General features: G+C 42.4%; 1 protein-coding gene across 3 annotated transcripts in view; it reads left to right on the top strand.

Moving 5' to 3' along the window:
• The window catches only part of LOC136879210 (uncharacterized), a 1,250,431-nt gene that overhangs the window by 687,963 nt on the left and 541,351 nt on the right, over window positions 1–21,117 (top strand). For all 3 annotated transcript variants that reach the window (XM_067153008.2, XM_067153007.2, XM_068228965.1), the window contains one exon: window positions 17,181–17,306. In XM_067153008.2, the coding sequence (XP_067009109.2) occupies window positions 17,181–17,306 (126 nt within the window). The remainder of the gene's footprint in view (window positions 1–17,180; window positions 17,307–21,117) is intronic.

Below are 21,117 nucleotides of genomic sequence, written 5' to 3'. Positions count from 1 at the left end.
CTAATGATCATTGTGTATATCCACATTACCATCGATGGTCTTAGGCCCCATGTCTTCCCAACGGCTCTTTTAATGCATACAGCAAGTTCTTGGCCCGGGTTATGTTCCTTTCTATATGTGGATTCCAGGTTAGATTTTTATCTAACACTACACCTAGATGCAGTGCCTGTTCTTCCACACACATATATATCTTGCACAGTTTCAGTGATCTCTTTCCCTCTAATTTTCTTCTTCTCGTAAAAGAGATCAGAGTCATCTTGTTCGGGTTGACTGATAGTTGTTCTTCGCGACACCAGTTCTCCACAAGGTTGAACGATCTTTGCATGAGGTCCTGGATAACACTCATCACCTTACCTCGTACCACAATCATTAGGTCATCTGCGTATCCTTGTGTATACAAACCCTGTTCGTTGAGCACACCTATGATTTTGTTCACCACGAGGTTCCACAGCAGAGGTGAAAGAACTCCTCCCCAAACACAATCTCGGGTGGCTCTAACTGTCAGCGTTTCTTCAAACAGGTTTGCTTTTATCTTCCTTCCGCATAACATGGATTTAATCCATTTGACGACGGTTTTACTCACCTTGCTCTTTTCCAATGCTTTGATCAGAGAGGTGTAGATTGTATTGCTGAAGGCTCCTTCTATATCTAGAAATGCCGCCAGTGCAATTTCTTTATATTCTAGGCTTTCCTCTAATTTACAAACAACTGGTGGAGTGCTACTTCAGTGGATCTGCTAGGTCTATATGCAGACTGTGTTTCAGTTGCACCGTTCTTCTGATATATTTATGCAGAATTTTCTCCATTGCTTTCAGCATGAAGGAGGTTAAACGTAATGGTCTGTATGCCTTGGCTTGGGCATAGTTTTCCCTTCCAAGCTTAGGTATAAATACTGCTTTAGCTTCAGAACATGATTTCGGCACATAGCATAAAGCTAGACTAGCTCTGAAGAGGTCCATCAGGCCATTGACGAGTATCTCCCGTCCTTCCTGTAGGAGTGTCGGAAGTATCTCATCTGGCTCGGAGCCATTCTAGGGTGAAACGTGTCGATTGCCCATTTTACATGGTTGTGTTTTATTATTCTGTTGGTACACTTCCAGTCTGCCCTTCGAGCTCCCGTCTCTGTTCCAACCGTTTCTTCTTCTGTCATCTCTTCAACCTCAGGAAAGTGACTCGCCATTAGTATTTCCAGCACGTCCTTCCCCGCCTGAGTAAATGACCCATCTGGTTTCTCCAGTGTCCCCACTTGACTTATATGGGTTGCTTTAAGAACCTTCTGGAGCCTTGCTGTTTCCGTGTGTGATTCCACTTTCTTACAGAACAGTCTCCAAGATTTTCTTTTTGCTTTCCGTATCTCTAGGTTATACTTAGTGAGTTTCCTATGATAAACGCCCCACATACCATTCCTCGACGATATTCTACAAAATATGCCAACCTCTTTTATCATTTTTGCTAGTTTGTTGTTCCACCATCTTACTTTATTGGTGTTTTTCTTTTCTTGAGAGGACAGTTGTCATGGAATGAGATTATAATGGCCTCTTCTAATAGTTCCACTGCCACATCCAATTCTTTCTGTCCTCTCGCGTTAGTTGGATTTTTTGTACAGACTTCCCTAGAACTTCTCTGTATCTGTCCCAGTTAGTTCCTTTTGGTTCTCTGTGTATCTCAATCGCACATAGTCTCGCATCTATTGCAAATTGGATGTGCTGTTGGTCTGCCAATGATGGTTCCTCCAACACCTTCCAGTCTTTAATAAAGTTTGTAATATGCTTAGTTCTTAGTGCAATGCCTATTACCTCCCTGCGAGTTTTATTTATAAATGTAGGCTTGTTTCCTAGGTTTAGTATCGTCAACTCAGTTCCAGTAATAAACTCTAATAAAGACTCACGTCTTGCATTGCAGTTAGTGCTACCCCATGCTGTGTGGTGTGAATTTGCATCTGCTCCATGGACTAGGTGTTTGCCTTTCCTCTCTGCGTTGCAAATTAGGTTATCGACTTCTTCTGATGGGGTTATATTAGTTGAGTCATATGGGAGGCATGAAGAGTCTATGGTAATATTCCGGAGGTAAACTAGTCCCCCATTCGGATCTCCGGGTGGGGACTACACGAGAGGGGGCGATCATCAGGAAGATGGATACTGACATTCTGCGAGTCGGGCGTGGAATGTTAGAAGTTTGAATCGTTGTGGTAGGTTAGAGAATCTGAAAGAGGGAGATGGATAGGCTAAAGTTAGATGTAGTTGGTATAAGTGAAGTACGTTGGCAGGAAGAAGAAGATTTTTGGTCAGGCGGCTACCGAATTATCAACACAAAATCAAACAGGGGAAATGCAGGAGTTGCTTTAATAATGAATAAGAAAATAGGGCAGCGGGTAAGCTACTACGACCAGCATAGTGAAAGAATTATTGTCGTCAAGATAGACACCAAACCAATGCCCACCACAGTCGTGCAGGTCTATATGCCTACTAGTTCAGCGGCTGATGATGAAATCGAAAGTATGTATGAGGAGATAGAAGATTTAATACAATATGTAAAAGGTGACGAGAATCTAATTGTGATGGGAGACTGGAATGCAGTGGTAGGCCAAGGAAGAGAAGGTAGTACAGTAGGAGAATTTGGATTGGAACAAAGGAACGAAAGAGGAAGTCGGCTGGTTGAATTCTGCACTGATCATAATTTAGTCCTTGCCAATACTTGGTTCAAACACCACAAACGACGGCTGTATACGTGGACGAGACCTGGAAACACTGGAAGGTATCAAATAGACTTCATTATGATTAGGCAGAGATTCAGAAACCAGGTGTTGGAATGCAAAACCTTCCCAGGAGCAGACGTGGACTCTGACCACAACTTGTCGGTCATGAAATGCCATCTGAAGTTGAAGAAATTGAAGAAAGGAAAGAATGCAAAAAGATGGGATCTAGACAAGTTGAAAGAAAAGAGTGTGAGGGATTGTTTCAAGGAACATTTTGCACTAGGACTAAATGAAAAGGCTGAAGGAAACACTTTAGAGGAAGAGTGGAGAGTCATGAAAAATGAAGTTAGCAGGGCTGCTGAAGAAATGTTAGGAAGGAAGAAAAGATCAACTAAGAATCAGTGGGTAACTCAGGAGATACTAGATCTGATTGATGAACGACGAAAATACAAGAATGCTAGAAACGAAGAGGACAGAAAAGAATACAGGCGATTAAAGAATGAAGTGGATAGAAAGTGCAAGGTAGCTAAGGAAGAATGGCTGAAGGAGAAGTGCAAGGATGTCGAAGGCTGTATGGTCCTGGGAAAGGTAGATGCTGCATACAGGAAAATCAAGGAAACCTTAGGAGAAAGGAAATCTAGGTGTATGAATATTAAGAGCTCAGATGGAAAGCCACTTCTAGGGAAGGAAGAAAAAGCAGAAAGATGGTAGGAGCATATCCAACAGTTGTATAAAGATAAAGATGTAGATAATTTGGTTCTGGAACATGAAGAGTCTGTTGATGCTGATGAAATGGGAGACCCAGTTTTGAGGTCAGAGTTTGACAGAGCTGTGAGTGACCTAAATAGGAAGAAGGCACCTGGAATTGATGACATTCCCTCTGAATAACTGACTGCCTTAGGAGAAACCAGCATGGCAAGGTTATTTCATTTAGTGTGCAAGATGTACGAGACAGGAGAAGTCCCATCCGATTTTCGGCAGAATGTTGTTATACCTATTCCTAAGAAAGCCGGTGCTGACAGGTGTGAAAACTACCGCACCATTAGTTTAGTATCTCATGCCTGCAAAATTTTAACACGTATTATTTACAGAAGAATGGAAAAACAAGTTGAAGCTGAGTTGGGAGAAGATCAATTTGGCTTCAGAAGAAATGTAGGAACACGTGAAGCAATCCTGACTTTACGTCTGATCTTAGAGGATCGAATTAAGAAGGACAAGCCCACGTACATGGCATTCGTAGATCTAGAAAAGGCATTCGATAATGTTGATTGGACCAAGCTATTTATGATTCTGAAGATGATAGGGATCAGATACCGAGAACGAAGAATTATCTACAATCTGTATAAAAATCAGTCTGCAGTGATAAGAATCGAGGGCTTTGAAAAAGAAGCAGCAATCCAGAAAAGAGTGAGGCAAGGCTGCAGTTTGTCCCCTCTCCTTTTCAATGTTTACACAGAGCAGGCAGTAAAGGAAATCAAGGAGAAATTTGGAAAGGGAATCACAGTCCAAGGAGAGGAAATCAAAACCTTGAGATTTGCCGATGATATTGTTATTTTATCTGAGACTGCAGAAGATCTCGAGAAGTTGCTGAATGGTATGGATGAAGTCTTGGGTAAGGAGTACAAGATGAAAATAAATAAGTCCGAAACAAAAGTAATGGAGTGCAGTCGAACGAAGGCAGGTGATGCAGGAAATATTAAATTAGGAAATTAAGTCTTAAAGGAAGTGAATGAATATTGTTACTAGGGTAGTAAAATAACTAACGATGGCAGAAGTAAGGAGGACATAAAATGCAGACTAGCACAAGCAAGGAAGAGCTTTCTTAAGAAAAGAAATTTGCTCACTTCAAACATTGATATTGGAATTAGAAAAATGTTTTTGAAGACTTTCGTGTGGAGCGTGGCATTGTATGGAAGTGAAACATGGACGATAACTAGCTCAGAAAGAAAGAGAATAGAAGCTTTTGAAATGTAGTGTTACAGAAGAATGCTGAAGGTGAGATGGATAGATCGAATCACGAATGAAGAGATACTGAATCGAATTGGTGAGAGGAGATTGATTTGGCTAAATTTGACGAGAAGAAGGGATAGAATGATAGGAGACATCTTAAGACACCCCGGACTTGTTCAGTTGGTTTTTGAAGGAAGTGTAGGTAGTAAGAACGATAGGGATAGACAAGGTATGAATATGACAAGCAGATTAGAGCAGATGTAGGATGCAATAGTTACGTAGAAATGAAAAGGTTAGCACAGGATATGGTGGCATGGAGGGCTGCATCAAACCAGTCTATGGACTGATGACTCAAACAACAACATGGTAATTTCTCTGGGAACTTCCGTATTTCTAAGTTTTATCTTGGACGCCACTATAATGTTCCTGCAACAGAAGACGTTTTAGTTTTCTGCTCACAAGTAAACATGTTCTAGGCATATACGATGTAGCATCGTACATTAGCTTACCTCCAGATTCTACCAGTCTTGCTACTCTGCCCTTAACTGCCCATGGTTCTTTTATAAGAGCCACATCGATAGCCTCGGACTTGAACTTCCTGACGAAATTGGCCACAGCTGATTTTTTATGTTGTAGGTTGGCCTGTAGAACTTTCAGTACCATCCTTGCCAACGCTAGGTTTTGTTTTACCTTATTTAAAATCTGATCTGCCCAAGTCCGAGCTTGGCCTTAAGGCCTCTCTTCTTGAGCTCTTAAAAATCTCTTTCATTAAGGGCCAAAACAATTGTCCTTCCCGTGTCATTAATGGTTGTCGTATTCAACACTCTCCACACTTTCGTTGGAAGTTTGGTGTCATACTGATGAATCCAGACAAGACAGCATCAACCTTCATCTTTTCATATGGAGGAGGAAACTTGGTGATGATCTTTCTAGTATTCAGCACCTTCCTGGCTTCTGCCACCTCCAAATTCTCCCCTTTCTAAGGGTTGCAATTGGTGACTGTCTGTTCCAGCCAGCTTTCGGTTTCTGGATTTGCACAGATCAGTACCATTCCTCCACGTTTGAGCCTTGGAGACTCGAGGAAGCCTGGAAGGCATCCGTCCGACAGCGGTTTCATATGCGCTATCAGAAGAGATGAAAGTTCTTTCACGTCTTCCTCCTTCAGTTTCCTGTCTGGAAAGATTTTAGGTTTTAATGCTACCTTGATTGAAGTTAGTCTTTCCGAAAAGAACATTACAGTCTCTTCTTCCTGTTTCTTGGTGGGCGGTTTTGTAGCCGAACTTGATGGCGTACTATCCCCCGACCTTGGCCTTTTGGAAGTAGTCGGAGGGATAGCCTCTCGCCAATCCCTGTTCCTTGGCTTCTTGTTGGTCCAAATTCCAGCCGCTATTTTGGCTTCCTTCCTCACTCTCTTCCTTTCCTTGTAATATGCACTGTTGCGAGGTGGTCTGTCGATATGCAATCTGTTGATTTTCGATGCAGAAATCTTCAGTTCTGTCTCTACGGACGTTTCTGGTTCGCTTGTGGTAGCAATCTGCTCTACTGGAGCTTCTGTTACCATTTCTTGTTTTGACTCGACGACAGCCTGTCCAATTTGGACTTCTGTCTCCATTTTTTCATCTTGGCTTGCTCTCAGATCTGCTCTACTGGAGCTTCGATGGCTTCCCTTGATGACGAAGTTTTTGAAATTGGTTCTTCATAAGCATCCATATTTCAATCAATCATAGTACTTCGGCCCCTTCTAGGGTCCTGAACGTCGTTATCACCATTCGTGGTGAGGCATACAGCCAAACATTGTCTTTCCGCAACTGAGGCTCTCCGTAGCAGAGACCACGCCCCTCAGTCGTCCATCCAGCGGTCCGCCCCTGGCCCGAACCTAGCCAGGTTTGTTCCCCCTTCAGTAGGCCCACTCACGTGGTCTCCACTTGGCATTGTCATGACTGAGTTCACAGCTATGACTTTTCCCACTAGGTTGGAATCGCCCCTTTCCCAACCCGTGGTTCGTCCAGGCTACGTAGAGCTAAGTGATGTGTTGGTTCCAGCACCCCGCAGTGAGTCTTCACCTCAATCACCAGCCCCATTTCACCTGAACCACCGTTTCTCCCATGTATAGGAACCATGGATGCCTCTCTAGCATGTGTGGGCGAGGCCTCCACTTCCAAGCCTTGACTTGGGCTAGTAACAATCACAATGCCTCAAGACGTTTCCTGGCAATACCTGTTTTTGTTCAGCGAGAGGGTATTTTATTTCCTTCAGACCCTACAGACAAGTCTTGGAGGGCCCCCTATCCGCCATCTGCGACGCGCCCGATAGGGGAACAGGTAATAAAATCCCCACGGATCCTCCAGGCTTACTCTGGATGCGCAACGGATGGGTGACTCGCTGCAACTCCGATGCTTGGACCTTGACAGGAGGGTTGGTCTTCAGTAAGTAGACCCCATGGCCCAGCTGTTTATCCACCTCGATGGGACCAACCCATTTATGTGCGAGACCTGCGTGAAACCCTCCAATCTTATTACTGGCTGGGTGGTTATGTCGCAGTACTTGTTGGACTGGTAGGAAGATCTGGGTCTCTTCGACATCTTGAGCCTTGGCCTGGGCAAGGGGTCTCTTCTCGACCAAAGCTTGCTTCTCCTTGATGTTCTGCTGCTGCTGCCACTCCGCCAGGGATACAGCTGCATCATCTTGGCCCGAAGTGGGTGGTGGACGAATCTCCAAATCCCCGGTGACGTACAGCTGTAGGCCAAGAAACAGCTCTGCTGGAGAATAGCTGGTGACATGGTTGATGCGTCATCGCAGGGCAAAGAGTGACTGCGGTATCTGACGGTCCCACAGTCGATGTTCCTTGTCTATCAGGTGGACTCGTAGCATCCTTTTCAGCTCCTGGTTCCGTCGTTTCGTTGGATTTATCCTTGGGTTTAGATAGGGGTGGTCCAGTCCTCCACACCCAATTCCGTCATCATTTGCTGCCACTTCCTCGACGTGAACTAACTCCCGTTGTCTGACAGAATGCACCTTGGATAACCGTAGCTGCTGAAAACCTCGTCTTGTAGCAGGCTGTTGATGCATACCGTTATTGCTTCAAGTATCGGAAAGGCCTCAATCCATCTTGTGAAGAGGTCAGTGATTACTCGGAGTCCTCTTTTACCCCGCGGTGTTCTAGGGTAAGGACCCATCAAGTCCAGGGCTATGACCTCCCACGGGCGTTGTGGCCGTCTACCTCGTAGACTGGAATCTGCTTTACTGTTGCTCGCCTTGGTGCAGCCACAGATGTAGCACCCCTTCACGTAGTCCGGGATGTCTCTCCGGATGTTGACCCAGAAGAATCTTCGTCGGATGGACTGGTATATCTCTTCGCCTCCTGGATGTCCGGCTTCGGTGTTGTCGTGAAACTTCTCGAGGATGTCCGTCGTGTGCTGTCTGGGGATCGCCACTACTTGAGGCGTGTCGGAGAGGTGCGACCTGTACATCAAGAGTCCTCCGTCAACACGGAAGTTCTTGTAGGACATCTTGAATTCCCTTGGGGCAAGTCGACTATCGGTGTGCTGTCTCCTAATCCACTGCGTCATAGTCCTACAGGGCTTGTCTTGTTCCTGCCACTGTCTGATCACTCCCAGATCAAGTTCCTTCTTGGTGGTCATAAGGAAAGGTTCCTTAGGCTCACTCTGGTGTTTTTGTTGGAACTCTCTCTCGACAATGGTGCTCCTAGCTCCAGGTTCCATCGCCTGGTGCCTAGATAAGCTGTCTGCTCCTATGTTCGTCGGCCTTGGGATCTGACACACATCGAAATCAAATTATACGATTAAGAGCCCATCGCATCAATTTAGATTTTGAGCCAGGGACCGAGTTCAACCATTTTAGAGCGGCGTTATCCGTGTAGAGCTGGACTTTTCTTACCTCCAAGTAGCTTCTGAATTTGTCCACTTCCCTCGCCACGCCAAGGCTTCCTTCTCGGCAGTACAGAAGTGTTGTTCGGTGGGAGATAGCTTCTTGCTGGCATACTCGACGATGACCCTTCCGCCATCACTCCTCTCTTGGAATAACACTGCTACTAAGCCGGAGTCGCATCGTCCGTATGCAGGCACATCTTCTGTTGAGGGTCGGGATGGGCTAGACCGGGAGCGCTGCATATCGCAGCCTTAATGCCATGGAATAACTTCCTTGCTCGTCCATGGGAACGGGCGGTTGTTATGGAGTAGATCATTAGTGGTATAGCCTTCTCTTCAAAGTGTGACACAAAGATGCTATACCATCCACACAAGCCAAGGAACTGACGTACTTGTCGCCTGGTCTGCGGGCGTTCAGCTTCTTCGATAGCTCGATTCTTCTCCGGTTGCCTTTCTAAGCCTTCAGAGGTTAGGACATGGCAAAGATATTCCATTTGGGACTGGGCGAATAAGCACTTCTCCAGTTGGCAAGTCAGTTCATGAATCTTCAGCCGTTCCAGCATTTTCCTCAGATGTACAAGGTTTTCTTGAAAATTCTTGCTGTGAATTCAAATGTTGTCGAGATACACTTGGCCAAAATCTCCAACATATCCTGATAATACCTTATCCATCAGTCGCATGAAGGTAGCAGGAGCATTCTTCAATCCGAAAGGCATTACTGCAAACTGGTACAATCCTCTCGGTGTCAAGAAAGTGGTCAGTGGTCTAGAACTTTCCTCGACCTCCACTTGCCAGTATCCGAAGTTGAGATCCAGCGTGCTGAAAATCCTAGACCCACTTACTTGTTTCAGCGAGTCTTTCAGGACAGGCAACGCTCTTCTCGTTCAACCTGCAGAGGTCCACACACAGTCCAGACTCCTCATTCTTTTTCTTCAGTAGGACGATAGGTGAAGCCCAACAGATCTTGCCCTTCCATCTCTTGATTCTTCTGGATGACGAAGTTGCGCTTATTCGGGTTAACTGGATATGGACGTTGCTTGACAGGTGAGGAAGCGCTGCATGCAGTGGTGTGCGTTACCGTGGTAGTCCGTTCTATTTTATTGGTGATGACTTTCGGAAGGTCCTTTAAGATGTGTTCACTCGGTCGAAGATGTGTTAACTGGACATCTCCCAGGTTTATGTCAACTTCTGTATCCTTGTGAGTCCGGAGATTTTCATCGTGCCAGGCGACCCTCAGACATCTGTCTTTTGCCAAAAAGACTTCATGAGCTGCATAATCTAGGATCACCTTGTATTCCACCAGAAAGTCATGACCTAATATGATGTCAGGTATCAGGTTCTGGATCACTGCAACCACAATTATAATAGGCATGTTCATGCATTTAGCGGTTAGGTGAGTCTGTCCTTGGATGGAGTAGGTTACCCGTCCACTGCTCCCACTACACTTCCGAGGTAGTGAGACTTCATAGGTGGTAGTAATCTGGCAACAGACCCGTTGACAAGTGAATGGCTTCCTTGGCTGTCTAGTATGGCTGAAAAATTCTCGTTGCCAATCCTTAAGATGATAACTGGGCGGGGTTGGCGTATTCTACTCAATATCTGACCAATCCCTCTCCTACTTGACCAGGGTTGATTATCTGTCAGGTCTTGAGGCGCATTCCTGTTCCAGGTCCCATCCTCCCTCAATCCAGAATGGGCCGGACCTAGTTTTCCGACGTCAAGGCTAGGCATTTGTTCTCCAGGTGTCCCGCTCTTCCACATTGGTAACATTTCCTAACTGCACTAGGCTCTTCCGTAGCTTTGCTCTTATGTTCCACCTCCAGCTGGGTGATGATATATCATCAAAGGATCTCTTTTGTGATACTTTTACTAGGGGTCGAATCTTATCGCGGAGTCGCTCTGTGATATCTGGTAAGATCTCGTTTCCGCTTCCTTCCGAGTGCAGACTTTTGAAGAGTTGGTACTTCTGTACGACGAAGGGGCTAGCTCTCATGTCAGTGGGTTGTGCTTCAGTCAGTAGCTTCCTTTTCACGGAGCTCTTCACCCCTTCGTAATTAAACCTAGCGAGGAATTTCCTCTTGAAGTCCGTCCAGTTTAGATTTAATCCCTTCAAGTTGTTCTATCAAGTAGCAGCTTGCCCCTTTAATCGTGGTGTGATGATTTGCACGAAGATGTCATCTAGTAAATTAGTCCTTCTTAATAGGTTGACCGATCCCTCGTCGAAGCTAGTAGGGTTCTCCTCCAGTCGCCCGTGGAATTCCGGAAGGCTCTCTATAATCTCCTTCAGGTCAAGGTGTCCTGTATTGCCGGTTGGGTTTGACGAGGTTGGAGGTGTGGCGATATGTCCTGTTTGAATCAATCCATTTTCTACTGCATGAAGGATGTTTTCCCTTATGTTCTGCACTTCTCCCTTGATGGTCGAAATCCGGTTTCTTTATCCTTCCTTCAACAGCAGAAATACGGCTCCTAAGATTTCCCTAAACGGCAGATATACGGCCTTCAAAGCTCCCCCCAATGTTAGAAATCCTCTCCTCAACCTATTGTTTTATGCCGGAGAAGTAGATTTTCACCCCTTCCTTGAAGTCCAAGATATCCCCTTCCAGCTGGTTTACTCTGGTATCGATCTGATCAACCTGTCCCAGTTTTGACTTGGTGCCCGAGTGCGATGAAATGTCGTCATTTACGGTTGAAATGTTCAATTGTAGGCCCTGTTCTACATTACAGACCTGTGTGTACACTTGTGCTATCTATGCGGTTAAAACTGAGCTGGCTTGCGAAATTTCGCTTGAAAGTTTGTCACTTAGTACTCGCATCATGGTCATTAAGTTCGAACACATTGTGGGAATATTTTCCTCATCTTCCGATGTTTCGTCGGCATCTTCATTGACTTTGTTTTGGAGCTCTTTGAGTGACATTTTGAACTACTACACTACGTATCCACACAGACGCGCACGAGCTGCTGTCAGTTGGTACAGTTAATTTTATCCACATATATTAACAAATTAACACACACATAACCTTAATCACAGTATCCAAACACTTCACTTGGAAAATATCAACAAAGCCGCCGTTATTAAAAACAACTTCAATGTGGTTGTTACAACTTTGAAACATGGTTGAAAACAGATGACTGTGTATTTCAGTATGGAGACTGGAAAATAATAATAATAGTAATAATATAATTATAATAATATATTATATATATTATATATAATTATTATTATTATTCGAACTCAATATCTGCATTAGTTAACCATCGGTGAGAGGATATTATTTTCAAGTTATACCTGTTCGTTGCACTTCTGTTATCGCACTTACGTCTAACACTCATTAACACTCTCACCAATCAGCCTTGTGACCCCAAAACTGTGGATCCAACTCACCCCCGCCCCAACAGACGCTGAACGTTGGCTTAAATGTATTTTTTTTTTTTTTGCTATTTGCTTTACGTCGCACCGACACAGATAGGTCTTATTGCGACGATGGGATAGGAAAGACCTCTGAAGTGGAAGGAAGCGGCCGTGGCCTTAATTAAGGTACAGCCCCGGCATTTGCCTTGTGTGAAAATGGGAAACCAGGGAAAACCATCTTCAGGGCTGCCGACAGTGGGGCTCGAACCCACTATCTCTCGATTACTGGATACTGGCCGCACTTAAGCGACTGCAGCTTTCGAGCTCGGTAAATGCTATCTAGAAAGTCAAAATTCATCTCAGAAACATATAGACATTAATATCGCTTACTTTTCGTTATTTTTATATGCCATCCCCCAACCCTAGGTGTGCTAGGATGTATCACATCCTACATAGTAAGTCAAATGTGTGCCAGGTCTTGCTGGAACACTCGACTCTGGGGACTGAAATATGGAGTGACACTACAACCCCGATATCAGTCGCTTTCGATCAATCACACCTCCACTAGGGGTTCATAACCCCCAGAGTAGGTCACAGTTGAGAGCTATTCTGGAACAATAGGCTACATCCGTAATCTGCGTATTTTCTCAAAAGCCATGCCATTCATTCATTCATATCCAAAAGGCAAGGCCTTGTCGCTGCAACCACATTTGTCTCTCATCTGCTGAGCCTTTCAGGTCAACATTCAGCCTGTCCATCACGGAATCCAGATACTTCTTCCTCGGCCTTCCTCTTCCCTCCTTACCCAGAACTTTCCCTTCCATCAGAGTCGTGAGGAATGTGTTATGTCGAAGTGTGTGGCCAAGGAATTTGGTTTTCCTCTTTTCTACAGTGTTGATCAAATCCCTTGTTTCGTTTATTTCCTTAAGGACCCTATTGTTTGACTTTTTCTCTGTCCAACTAATTTTCAGCATACTCCTCCATATCCACATTTCCATTGCTTCCAGGCGTTTTAAATCCTGTTTTGCTAAGACCCATGTTTTGCAACCATACAACAAAACACTCCACACAAACATTTTGGCAAATTCTTTCCTAATTTTAATGTTAATGTTCCTGCTTGTCAAAAGCTGTTTCTTGATACTGATACTGATACTGAAGGCTTGTTTAGCTAGAGCAATCCTCCTCCTGATTTCTGTGGTGCACCTGTTGTCCTGAGTGATAATGCTTCCCAAGTAGCAAAATTGACTTACTTGTTGTACTTTTTCATCGCATACCTTAATGTTTATTGGTATTTCCTCAGTTGATTTCTTGACAACTAATACTTTTGTTTTCGAGGTGTTCAGTTTCAATTTTGATTCTTGTAGTGTTGATGTTAAAACTCGTAGCATTTTACTTATTTCCCTCTCTGAATCTGCAATTAATGCAATGTCATCGGCAAACCTTATACAGTGGATTTGTTGTCCGTTAATTTTGATTCCTTTGGTTTTCTGCTTAAGTTTTGATATGGCCTCCTCAATGAACATTTTGAACAAAAATGGAGATAGCGCACAACCATGTCTCACTCCCCTTCTAATGGATGCTGTCTTAACATTACCATTGATTGCTATTGTTGTGCATTGATTTTTGTACAGGAGTACAATGAGTCTTCTGTCCCTCCAGTCCAGTCCTATATTCTTCACGTTCCTAAAGAGTTGTTTCCAGTTTAATTTGTCAAAGCCTTTCTCTATATCCACAAATGCAATGTATGTTTTCCCGTTAACACTTAGTCTTCTTTCTAGAATAGTTCTTAATGCTAGAAGAGCTTCTCTAGTTCTCTTTCCTGTTGTAAAACGAAACTGATCCTGCGATGTATATTGTTCAATTTTCTTTTTAATCCTGTTTTTAATTACATTAAGCAGTATTTTGGATGCGTGCGATAGCAGTGTTAGTGTTCTATAGTTGGAACAGTCAGTAGCATTTCCTATCTATGGTAAGGTAACTGTCCTACTTTTAGTAAAGCCTCCAGGGACTTCACCATTGTAATAGCATTTCGCAATGATGTTATACAGTTGTTGTTTCATTTTTTCTCCTATTCCCTTGAGAAGTTCTGCTGGTATGTCGTCCGGTCCGGTTGCTTTCTTGTCCTTTAATTGTTTTAGTGCTAGGTCAAATTTTTCCCATGTGATTATTGGGCCTATATTGTCTTCTTCCACCATCTGTTCAGGTTCAAGATAGTCTTGAATTGCCATTACTTTTTCATCCCAGTACAGGTCTTCAAGATATTCCTTCCAGCGTTCTGCGATATCTTCACTATCGATGAGTAGTTTCTCATTCTTATCCTTTATAACTGAACTTCTTGTTTTGGGTTTATATTGAAGTGATTTGATCATGCCATATGCTCTATATGTTCTTCCTCCTATTACATCATTCTCTATAGTCTGCGTAATTTCCTTCATCCATACTTCTTTTGCCTCCCTACATTTTGTCACAATGAGATTCTTTGTTTTTCTGTACTGATCTTGGCTTAATGCTGTGTTTATCTTCCTATACTGGTTTCGTTTCTGAATAAGGTCTAATATCTCTTGGTTTTATTGGCTCTAGTCTTCTATTACCTAAAGTTCTATCTGCTATCTCAGAGATTCCTTGTTTCATCATTTCCCAGTCCATCTCACAATTATTATATTCCCTGAGTGCATTTGTATCCTCTGCATATTTCTGTTTGTTTGTTTTGCAATCTGTTTAAATCCCATCTGACTTTCTTCCTTCTGATTATCTTTTTAAGTCTGAAATTGGATTTTGCCTTCACAAGTGTGTGATCACTGTCCACTTCAGCGCCAGGATAGCTGTGGCTTGATTTGATTTGATTTGATTTCTATACCTAGCTTTAACTAATATGAACTCAATTTGGTATCTTTGCATGTCTCCGGGACTTTTCCAGGTATATCGTCTTCTCAAAGGCACTTCAAACATGGTGTTAGTTAGTACCATATCATACTGTTCGCAAAAATCTAGTAGCCTTTCGCCTCGGGTGTTTCTCCTTCCCAGTCCAAATTTCCCTATCCCCGTTCTGTGTGGTTTTGAGCCAACCACAGCATTGAAATCTTCCATAATCACCAGATTTTCCTTGTCATCAATTGGTTTTAGTAGCTCATCAAGAGACTCATACATCTCTTCAACCTCTTCTTCATTACTGTTCGATGTTGGAAAGTACACTTGAATAATGGTCATATCCCTAGGTTTTGCTTTGATCTTCACCATCGGTATTCTGTCATTTACATGATAGGTGTTCTCGATATTCTTTGCCCAGTTCTTCCCTAGAATTAGTCCCACACCGCATTGATCAGGTATTGTTCCTCCGCTATAGATGATCCTAAATGCATCACTAATGAAATCACCATTTCCTTGGCATCGTGTTTCACAAAGTCCTAAAATATCAATATTATTAACTTCCATCACACTTTTTACCTCTTCTAACTTCCCGGGTGTCATTAGTGTTCTGACATTCCACGTTGCGATTCTCATCTGTTTTTTCCTGTCCTTTGCAAGGATTTCGCTGACTAACGACCTGGGAAGCCTTGCAAGTCTGTCTTCCCCTGCCAGATCTTGAGTTCTGAAGTTCAGTAATTATTTGCTCAAGTAGAGACGATTGCATGGTTGCATGACAAGGGATAATAATGCAGTGGTTTCACGCTGCCTTCTGCATACCAATGCCGTTGACCAAAACAAGTCGGTTCATCCGCCTTTAGGGGCAATTTCTCACCCCATGGGCAATAGGGTGCCCAAACCCTCCACCCGCTCATCCACCCTACGAAGAAAGTGTTGGCACTTGGCAGAGGGGATCTCCTTATACCGGGAGACACTCGGTCCCATCATTCGTTAGCCGCCTGTATGTAATAACATTGTGATGACATACATTCGTTGCCCCCTCTCTACGACGGGGAGGTGAATGCCTGGAATTCCCCATCTTTGTAACTAGGACTATAGAGGCATTTCCTAGTTCCTTAGGGTCTTAAGAGAGGAAAAGCCATGCCAATGGGGACTGAATTAGCACTTAAACGACAACTGAAACTGGGTCATCCCCTGCCCTTCGAGGTGCCTCGCCCCTCAGTTATCTGAGAGCTTGACAATACAAACATAAGTTCATAATCTTGGTCATTTTTGGGCATTTATTTTTCTCACCCGTTTTCACTCCAAGTAGTAAGTCATAACTTTACCAAGTTTGATTGAAAATGATCCAGTGGTTGGGGAGGAGATGTGGAATTTATACTCATAGCCTACATACTTCGATTTTTATATTACATTATATAGATTCGCCATTGCTCCGCTCCCGAACACCCAGTTGTTCTTTGTTAGGAGTGGGCGATATCTCGTGTCATTCCACTCTTGATATTCTATTTCTTCACAGTTTCTTAAATATTTTTTCACACCTGAAGCACAGCCACATTCTTCAAACTTGGCAGTCCTCTGAAAGTTGGTGCAATGACATGAAAGTATATCTCGATCACGGCATGTTAGATTGACATTTCCAAACAACAGGCACGGTCATGTACCTCCTAGCCAAAAGTACTTTATAAAACATGGCGGCGTGTTCCATCCTCCTATGTACAACATTACTTAGCGGACTATCATGATACAGCTTAAGTTGCTGTTGCCTAGTGACAGTCTGTCCATCAAGTCGATCCAATCTTGATGTGACTTTGCAATTAAATCAATTACATAAAATTACTCATAAAAGAACTATGCATCGGATTTTGTTCAAACCACTTCCTAAACTGTCTCAAGAGTAATAAGAACAAATTGTTAAATTTTCAGTGAAATCAGGCCAGTAGTTTTGGGAGTCCATGCAAGACAAACACACATAGTTTCACATTTATATAGATAGACAGATGTCAGGAATTAAAATCTGTGAATATTCGAGAAAATTCAATAACTCAATGACAGATTCTAAAGAAACTGTTCTGGTCTAAATGGAAAGGAACAAACAAGTCCTAAACGGAGGACACGATGACCTGGTCTCTCTCCTACATCCATTCCCAGGTTCCCCTGCAGAAACGAGATGACATTATCTCACCCTAGGGAAAGACAAACAAACGCTATGTAATCTCACGTAGCTGAGTGGACCTGACCTGGCCATCCCTCTCCTCGATCTTGGGGCACTAACGGACATGCTCTTATACTGCAAGGTACAATATATTATGTTATGTCAATAGACTGTTATTATAGCCTTATTTCAGTGTATGGTCCCACACATGTAATACTTCCAAGGTAATTTGACCAACTTGAACTAGCTCACGAATACAATCCTCTTTGTTTTAACAGAATGCAGATAAAACTTCCAAACTTTCTGATGTAGAGAAGAAAGCCAAGGAAGCAGAAGATAAATTGAAGAAAACTGAAAGAATGCTCACTACAAACAAGAACAAAGTTGCAAAGTTAGAAAAAGAGGCAAGTTATTTTATATATCCATGTTTCTGATCTGTTATATCCCTCATTGTACGTATGCAATGTAGCAAATATTAATCTGCATATTTCTAGTGTCAGCAGAATTCAGTATACTGCATGCTTTCCTTCTTTTTATCATTATCTTTACAATATAACCATCTTATATTTCCCTATGATAGTTAGGAGAATTGGAATTGACAGTTGGGCAGTAATAAAAAGAGGGGACCTGGCAAGAAAATTGATAGAAAATGAGTCTTCACCTGTTCTATTTATGAGGTTGAATATCAACCATCAGCTCAGGACCAATCTACATGTACGAGGTTGTTAAATAAATAGGACTTTCAATTTCAGGAATTTTGTATCCACATGTACTAAATAATGGGTGTTTCGGGAACATATCATCGAGGAATATAGGAAGTCTGGGAGCTGCGGTTCATACCTTAGCCACATTCAATGCAGGAGATGTATCCAGCAGATATGACAATATCGCATTTCCTAGTCCACACAACATGTGAATCAACCCCAGCTTTTCAGCGAGATGTCAATCTTTTATGAAAACATGTCTCTGTGGTGGTTCGTAAAACACCCAGCCCCTCACCGTCAAGAATTAATCAAATATGATTAAAATCCCTAGTCTGATGATTCAGTCAGGAAACTAGACAGAAAGCTATTAATTGCAGGATATAGGACACAGAGCTTTGGAGGATTGGTAACATGTGGCATACTCCTCAGGATGTAGTTCTACAAACCCGAAGCAGCCATGCCACTGTACAGGCTGATGGTATTTCTGTCCTGCCATGTCAAGGCATATTAATGATTACTTCTTACTAACCATATAAAACCAGTTTTCTGGCATCAATGGGATATTCCAACATGATAATGAATCATCTTATCAGACTGGGATTGTCGATGTTTAGTTTGAGGGAGATGTTCAATAAATTTCCAATTTCTTTGAAATCATTTAGGAAAAGGCTAGGAAAACAACAAGTCGGGAATCTGCCACCTGGGCGACTGCCCTAAATGCAGATCAGTATTGATTGATTGATTGATTGATTGATTGTATTACCGATCAATCAATCAATCAATCAATCAATCAATCAATCAATCAATCAATCAATCAATAAATCAATCAATCAATCAATTTTTGGATTTTTTCCCGTTCTTGAATCAGGTAATCCTGGTGAGGGTCCCATACACTGGAACCATACTCTAGTTGGGGTCTTACCAGAGACTTACATGCCTTCTCCTTTAAATCATTACTACAACCCCTAAACACCCTCATAATCATGTGCAGAGATCAGTACCCTTTATTCACAATCCCATTATGTGATTACCCCAATGAAGATCTTTCCTTATATTATCACCTAGATACCTACAATGATCCTCAAAAGGAACTTTCACCCCATCAACGCAGTAATTAAAACTGAGAAGTCTTTTCCTATTTGTGAAACTCACAACCTGACTTTTAACCCCGTTTATCAACATACTATTGCCTGCTGTCCATCTCACAACATTTTCGAGGTCACGTTGCAGTTGCTCACAATTGTGTAACTTATTTATTACTCTATAGAGAATAACATCATCCGCAAAAAGCCTTACCTCTGATTCCACTCCTTAACTCATATCATTTATATATATAAGAAAATATAAAGGTCCGATAATACTGCCTTGAGGAATTCCCCTCTTAATTATTACAGGGTCGGATAAAGCTTCACCTACTCTGATTTTATGAGATTTATTTTCTAGAAATATAGCTACCCATTCAGTCACTCTTTTGTCTAGTCCAATTGCACTCATTTTTGCCAGTAGTCTCCCATGATCCACCCTATCAAATGCTCTAGACAGGTCAATCGCGATACAGTCCATTTGACCTCCTGAATCCAAGATATCTGCTCTAGCTGGAATCCTACAAGTTGGGCTTCAGTGGAATATCTTTCCTAAAACGAAACTGCCTTATATCGAACCAGTTATTAGTTTCACAAACATGTCTAATATAATCAGAAAGAATGCCTTCTCAAAGCTTACATACAATGCATGTCAAACTTACTGGCCTGTAATTTTCAGCTTTATGTCTATCACCCTTTCCTTTATACACAGGGGCTACTATAACAACTCTCCATTCATCTGGTATAGCTCCTCCGACCAAACAATAATCAAATAAGTACTTCAGATATGGTACTATATCCCAACCCATTATCTTTAGTATATCCCCAGAAATCTGATCAATTCCAGCCGCTTTTCTAGTTTACACCTTTTGTATCTTATTATAAATGTCATTGTTATCATATGTAAATTTTAATACTTCTTTAGTATTAGTCTCCTCCTCCTCTATCTGGACATTATCCTTGTAACCAACAATCTTTACATACTGCTGACTGAATACTTCTGCCTTTTGAAGATCCTCACATACACACTCCACTTGTTCATTAATTATTCCTTTAATGTCCTTCTTGGAACCTGCTTCTGCCTTAAAATACCTATACATACCCTTACTTTTTTACTAAAATTTGTATGACTGCCAATTATGCTTTTCATCATGTTATCCTTAGCTGCCTTCTTTGCTAGATTTAATTTTCTAGTAAGTTCCCTCAATTTCTCCTTACTTCCACAGCCATTTCTAACTCTATTTCTTTCCAGTCTTCACCTCCTTCTTAGTCTCTTTATTTCTCTATTATAATAAGGTGGGTCTTTACCATTCCTTATCTCCCTTAAAGGTACAGACCTCTTTTCACATTCCTCGACAATTTCTTTAAACCTATCCCAGAGTCTGTTTACATTCTCATTTACCGTTTTCCACCGATCATAGTTACCTTTTAGTTACTGCCTCATGCCTGCTTTATCAGCCATATGGTACTGCCTAATAGTCCTAGTTTTGGCCATCACATTCACTTGATATTAAGATAATCAAGTATAGTGAAGAGGTTTGTCTGCAAATACCAGGGAACTGTAGACGAAACATAATATATCGAGATAACAGATTCTAGTGTCTGTAACACTGTCAATCATTCAAAGTTCATTAAAAAGATATAAAGCATCACAAAAATTACCACTTAATTCAGCTCATCCAATGTTTACTGCAGAGTAGATGGCTCCTTTTCACCTCGGACAAGAGAAGAAGCCATTCCAGAAATCAGAAAAGTGGCTCCCCTTAAGGTAGTGCGCTGGCTCTTTTGCTCTATAATATCCATGCAATGACCAGTCTATCAGAGCTGATACAAAGGCATTTCATTATACAAAACAACAACTGCTTGAGGAGGTTGAAACTTCTGTCCCGGATTTTACCTGAGACTTATTGCTACTATACAGGGGGCACAGCCAAGTGTTCTTGGTTTGTGTTTCTCCGCACCAGTCTCGCGAAATTCCGCTCGTGCAAGACAGGTTGATATTGCTCTAAATGAAACAGAGCATATGGTAACAGGCTGCTTGAGACCAATTTCATTATCCCGACACTGGATGAAGAATGCTTCAGAAGTTGAGAAGAAGAAGCAGAAAATAATCACCATCACCCCATCTTTGGCTGTGAAACTCTCTGCCATCATCACCTGGTTTTGCGGACCAGTTGCAGTTCCATACACGTGAGTGATTGGAGGAACTTGCTGCTGAATAGACTGAGGACTTGTGTGCCAACCTTAAAAGGTGTCATAATGAGACACTACAAACTGTAACTCCACTATGCAAACAAACAAACACAAGGCAGAACAACAAGAATAATGATGGTGCAAAGTATGCAATGAGCCGAGGGTGGACCAGACTTGTAGGAGGAGAGCAATTTTCCTGAAAATAGCAAATAACAACATATATACTGTAATTGACA

This window comes from Anabrus simplex, chromosome 8 (genome assembly GCF_040414725.1).
Source record: "Anabrus simplex isolate iqAnaSimp1 chromosome 8, ASM4041472v1, whole genome shotgun sequence".
Taxonomy (NCBI): Eukaryota; Metazoa; Arthropoda; class Insecta; order Orthoptera; family Tettigoniidae; genus Anabrus; species Anabrus simplex.
This window is presented reverse-complemented; position numbering and strand designations above follow the sequence as displayed.